The 6,338-nt window shown below is 33.0% G+C and overlaps 1 protein-coding gene across 1 annotated transcript; it reads left to right on the top strand.

Annotated features, from left to right (window-relative positions):
* The first annotated feature begins 669 nt into the window (after nt 1–669).
* On the top strand, nt 670–5,934 carry LOC127096206 (uncharacterized). Its single transcript, XM_051034805.1, has 2 exons — nt 670–753; nt 4,927–5,934. Exon 2 carries the CDS (start codon nt 5,164–5,166, stop codon nt 5,932–5,934), a length of 771 nt encoding a protein of 256 aa, XP_050890762.1. The 5' UTR covers nt 670–753; nt 4,927–5,163.
* The last annotated feature ends 404 nt before the right edge of the window (nt 5,935–6,338 follow it).

The raw sequence follows: 6,338 nt of genomic DNA, 5'->3' as shown, positions 1-6,338 counted from the left end.
ACGTGGAACATGCACGAACCTCTCCTAAAAAATACTTGATTCATTCATGCAACTACAACAAGACCACTAAATCACAAAACAATTATATGTGAACATATGTATGCTCGGACGAATATGACTAAAATTAGAATTATAGATTTTATATATCTTAATAAGACTCGTAACAAATGTCAAATAAAAATTATTAACTTAAATGTTAGAGTGTTTGCAAATTCCATTCCCATCAAATAAATTAAATAATCAAAGGCGTGAAAGATTCTCATACCCGGAACAACTAGAATTTGATTGACAATAATTTTTTTATTTAGAATAAGCTTTATCATAAGAAGGAACAAAAATCAATCCGTGAGATGTTTAAATTATGATATATTCCGTTGAATCAAATTTGATTTTGATGATAAAAAAAAATTCAGTTCCTCTCAATTTAATATGGTTCATTCAAATTACAGTAGAGATAAGGTCGAAGTGGTTGATTTTGATTCAACCATTTAAACTAATCAATTCTGTCCAAGTGTAAAACATAAAAAAACAAATCCATCTTTCATCCACCACAAGAATATTATTCATGTGAGTTTCTAATTTTCTTCATCCGAATAATTTAAAAGAGTGAACATGACGTTTTATTAAAATAATTAAAACCACTATTAAAAAAGAAACATAGTAGTACTAGATCCAAGTGGAAGAAAGGCAATAGTTACCTTATCCGGAGGAGAGTGCATTTGTACGCGTGCCTGTGTCTTTCTGCAGTGGCAGGTACCCTCCACCCAAACCAAACACATTATGTTCTGTGAACTGTTTTGTTTTTAATCTTTTATTTCTACTATTTCGTTCTTTTCCGGCTGTTTCCCTTTTACTTGCTTTATCTGACTCTTCCCATGTGATGCTCACCACTCTCTTGTCAGTTGACCCACCACTCTCTAGACTCGATCTACCTTCGATTTCTGGGAAAGTTCCATCCTTCTGCATCACTACTCCTACTAACAATTATACTACCCCTCATCTTATCACATTTTTAATAAGACCAAGAGATTACTACTAGTACTAACATTCTTGCATGCTACACATGACATATTTAGTGCAAAAACTTCCAACTTGATGGTATTTGAATATGTCCATCTTACATAAAACCAACACCTCTATAGGCAACATATATATAACACACTAATTTAGTGTATGCATAATATAGAGACTACCATTCTATTTAGGATTCGACTAAGATAGTACAATTTTCTCTTGATTCTATCGTGAAATAGGAATCCCATAATGCCATCTTGTCAAAAATATTTCCTCAAGTACCATCTTTTCTGTCATTTATTATTATTTAAATATTTTTTAGTCTTAGAAGTGAAGTTGGGGTGCGTCATTCGGGATGAAGCATTTTTTTATTATTATTTAATTTTTGAATTAATTTTAAATGATTAAAATAATTAATTAATATTAAATATTAAATAAAATATTTTCTTTAATATATTTTTTTTTAAAAATATAAATAAATTAAATACTTTTTTATATAATATTTTTAATAACTATTTAATATTAATAAATTATATATCTTTTTATATAATATTTGTAATAATATTTAATATTAATTAAAAATTAATATTAAAAATAAAATTGAATAATTTTATTTAACAAATTAAATAAATTGTTACATAATATTTTTAATAAATTTTAAAAATTAAATAAAAAAATTAATATTTCATATTAATTTTAAAAATTTTAAAATATACTTTTTTTTATTTAATTTTTATAATTTTATTAAAAATATTATATAACAATTTATTTAATTTGTTAAAAAATACATTATTTTTAAAAATAAATTGTTATTTCATATAATTAATAAATTGTATTAAAAGTAAATTTATTAATAAATGGTTACATAATATTTTTAATAAATTTTAAAAATAAAATAAAAAAATTATTATTTCATATAATATTAATTAAAAACGATACTTATAATGTTTACATTCTTAATATTATTTAAGTATAATTACAAATTACAAGAGATTAAAAAGAAATTAATTTCGATGTTGATTGGGATCTTCATCGACGAAATGACTACCGGTTCCACATCTTACACGAACTCAAACCTGGTCACCACGACCTAATGGTTGTGTTGAGGTAGGTATAGGAGGGGCTGTTGTTGTGGACGGATAAACAGTGGTTTGAAAAATGAGTGGTTGTTCACGAAAAATTTCGAATGCTTCAAAATTCTCGAAATCCATATTAGGAGAAAAGTTGTTTAATATTTGTGTAAATGAGGCGGGATTTGGGTTTGAAGATTCTATGGTTGCGATGTAATAGTCGCTCACATCGGTGGTTGTTGATTGTTGATGTGTAGTTGAACAATCAAAGTTAGGTGGTGGGATGGGTGTGTAGTTATGTGGGGGGCGTAGGTATGGTTGTTGTTGTGTTTGAGAAGTGTAGTTTATAGGGTTTTGTGGTGTTTGGTATGGGTAATTAGTTGGTGTTTGTTGTGTTTGTGTGTGGTAGTTTGGTTGTTGGTATGAGGTGTGTTGTGTTTGGGTTTGGTAGTTTGGTTGATGGTATTAAGTGTATCCTGTTTGTTGTTGGTAGGGTTGTGTATATTGAGTTTGTGGTTCATATTGGGTGGAAGTCGATGTTTGTGTACAATGTTGGTTGGGAGGGATTCGTGTTTGGGGGTTTTTTAATTATGGTCGTGGTGTAGTCGACATCTGTGATGTGTAACAGTGCTGACGGGGGTTAATAAGTAGTTGTTCAATTGACGCGTATTGTAATGTAAGATGTCGAAGCCAATTAATATATTCTTCGGTTGGGTTCATTTCTCCCTAAAACGTTACCCCAATCAAACACAGTTGGTGTCTATTTTCTCAAAGTTGTTGTTAATTTCTATTCAACGTTATGTAGCTATAATTCCATGACTGTTGCATAGTCATGGTATGTTGTTCTTGGAGGCATTTAGGAGGATTGGGGTTGTCTTGATAATACCCAAATTGCAATTTTACCCTATCCGATTAATACATTTCAACGATCCAAAAGCACAAGATAGGTGTCGTTGCACTCTAAATCAAATGATCATCATTCTCCAATGGGGGGTATCCAAGATATGGCCTCCATATAAACTATTAATGTATAAAAAAAAATACGTTAGTGTACCATTTATTGTTTAAGTGATATAAAATAAAAAAGTAGAGAAACCAATATTACGTTGGTTGACGACACGTGATCGAACATGACACGGTAACCGTAAAGGTAATGGCGAGGAATTTTAGAGCAATTTCTTTTCTTGTTGGTCGAAGCCTATCTTAAAAAATTGAGAGTACATTGAAAAATTAACATATTGAAAAACACAAATGAAAAATAATAGATTTACATGAAAAAATTAAGACTTACATTGATGCATATGGGTGACTTGGAACGGCGGAACTAATTGGTGCTATAAATGGGAATCGTGTAAATCCCCATGTTTGTAGCAGAATAACCCCCCCCCCCCCCCCCCCCCCCCCCCCCCCCCCCATACCATCAACATCAACGTTAACCGCTTTACATATTTCCCTATATAGAAATGCTAACACAACTGATCCCCAACTATATTCACCATACTGACGCAAATCCTGAACAAATGGTATCCACATACTATGTACATCTTTTGCCGATTTATCAGGGAATAAGGTTAGGGAGATGCACAATATATTATAAATTCTTGTATATATAATGAGTTCGTCATGGGAGGAATTTTCAGATATTTCAGTTTCTTCTAGTATTTGTTTTAACCAAGAGATACAGACACGTCTACCTTTAATGTGATTTTTTGGTGGTTGACGGCCCAAAAACGTAGTCCAAGCACTTGCACTAATCTCGGATGGTCCTACGACGGCTCTACCATTGACGTGTAGACCCAAAAACATACTTACGTCTTCTAAAGTTATAGTGCACTCACCGGTTGGAAAGTGAAAAGTATGTGTTTTGGGCCTCCATCGTTCAAGTTGAGCATATATAAAACTTGTATCAATTACGATATCCTTCAGTTTTGCGACGTTCGAAAAACCGGAGGCATCCAAAAAAGGACGTATAATATATGGGGCATCAATTAACTTATGGTTTCGGGTTCTAAAAGCTCTTTCAGGTTCCACCTGATACATGCATTGAAAACAATAAACAAAATAACAAATACATAATATATATTTATTGATAAAAATATAACAAAGTATATGTTAAATAATAAACAAAACAATAAGTATCACTCACTAATGCTTGAATGTTATCATTAGTTCCCCTATGTTTATCACCCATCCAAAAAAAAGGAGTTTGAGACATACTGAGTTGTGGTAAAAATAATAGAAGTTTGAGTTGTGGTAAAAATGAATTGATGATAAGTTGCAAAAGATAGAAGTGTGAGTTGTGGTAAAAATGAATTGATGATGGAGTATTTATAGATATATTTTCATGAAGTGTTCTAGTTAGGATTTTTATATAATGATACAATTTCGTCTAATGTTCTACGAAAACTAACATATAACTCTAATGGGCCTAAGTTAATGAAATTTAAATAATTGTCAAACATTTAACGTACATCTTCGTCATTACAAATTCAAATTTCTTCATACAACAACATGCCATTTGAATTGATGTATGGTTTTCGATAGCGCAAAGCAACGATTTCTCTCTCAAATTCGGTAACATGACGTATCTGAGTTTGGATGTCGTCAAAACCGAAGTTTTCCATTATTCTGATTGATATTGGATCAGAAATACTATTGCAAGAATCAATTTTTTCAAATGATATTGGCTTAATAATGTATGCTAGACCAATTAGGAGAGCCATGTAGGTAGCTTATGCGTTTAGAATTGTTCAGGCCTGGCTTTTATATTGTGTTTGATAAGACCAAACATGCAGTATATATACAACTTCCAAGTTGGCGGACTAAAAAATTACTTTTTCAGAATTTTGCTAGTGTCCTCCATGCAGGATGACGCATCCCAACATGATCTCTTTTCACGTGCATTGGTCTTTCAACCAAGATGGCGCACCTCAAGTAAATTAGTGCAGGAGCACGTCGTCCCAGATGGCGCACCATAACACATCTATTTTCACGTGCATGGCCCCTCAAACAGCGGGCCTCTTCTAACTTTCCAGAAGCTAGTTCAGGTCCTCCATCTCAAACGGCGGACGTCTTCTGCATGGCTTACACATTCACTTTTGCTCATTCTTTGTATATAATTGAACCCTTAATTCTCAAAATTAATCAGACACACATAATGGGTCAAAACAATATCAAAGTTCAAGTCCATTATAATGGAAGTCTTTTTCTAGATGTCAATGTCAGGGTCATATTTCAAAACACAAACATACATCAACTAAAAATACACCCCAGATCCAATTACACACGTTTAAAAGAAAGACTCGAAAACAAGCTTCAACAACAAATATCTGATATTTATTATCGATATCCATGTTTTAATGACGGAGATAACAGTGTGACTTATACAACAACAAAAATAGAAGACGACAATGGCATCGAATTAATGCTCCAGTGCCACTCGACTTATAATTTGTCAAGTGTGATTGGATTATACGTGTGTTTAGTAGACCACAATGAGGGTCCTCAAGTAACGTATCCGACGCAAACTTCTCAATCTCATCAATATCAAATGATTCAGGAGACTATATTATCGTTGACACCAGTTCCAAATGAGGATGTCGGGGATGATAATGACTATGAAGAAGCGCGGTATGTAAATACGCAAAATCTTTTCAGTGGAGAAAGTGACAACTCTGACAACGATATCTCCGTGGTGCATCAACATGAAGTGCTGGACTTGTACAATCCACCACTACACATGAGAAATCCCACATACTCACATGACGAAGATGCATCAATATTTGAAACCACAAAGCCACTTCAGATAGAGGAGGGGGGGGGGGGGGGGGTTGCCTGGAATAGAATTTAATAGCAAAGAGGGATGTGTATTAGCCATTCGACAATTTCACATCAGAAATTGTCTTGATTATTCTGTTTATAAGTTTGATTCTAAACGACTCATAATCAAGTGTGCTAACGAGGAATGCACCTTCAAATGCAGAACATATGTGGGGAAGGGGAGTGGTACGTGGGTGATTACTAAGGTTAGTGGTTCGCACACATGCATGTCTTCCACAATGTCTCAAGATAATAGAAAACTCGACTCTAATCTAATATGTGACAGTATCAAGTCTCTAATCAATAGTGATGCCTCACTAAAAGTGAAACACATCATCGCTCATATTCGGAAGACATTCAACTACACAATCTCTTACATAAAGGCATGGATTTCAAAGAATAAGGCTATCGCTGCTATTTATGGAAATGGGGAGA

This window comes from Lathyrus oleraceus, chromosome 6, assembly GCF_024323335.1.
Source record: "Lathyrus oleraceus cultivar Zhongwan6 chromosome 6, CAAS_Psat_ZW6_1.0, whole genome shotgun sequence".
In the NCBI taxonomy this organism is placed as follows: Eukaryota; Viridiplantae; Streptophyta; class Magnoliopsida; order Fabales; family Fabaceae; genus Lathyrus; species Lathyrus oleraceus.
Note: the sequence above shows the minus strand (reverse complement) of the source record. Positions and strands in the feature narration are given on the sequence as shown.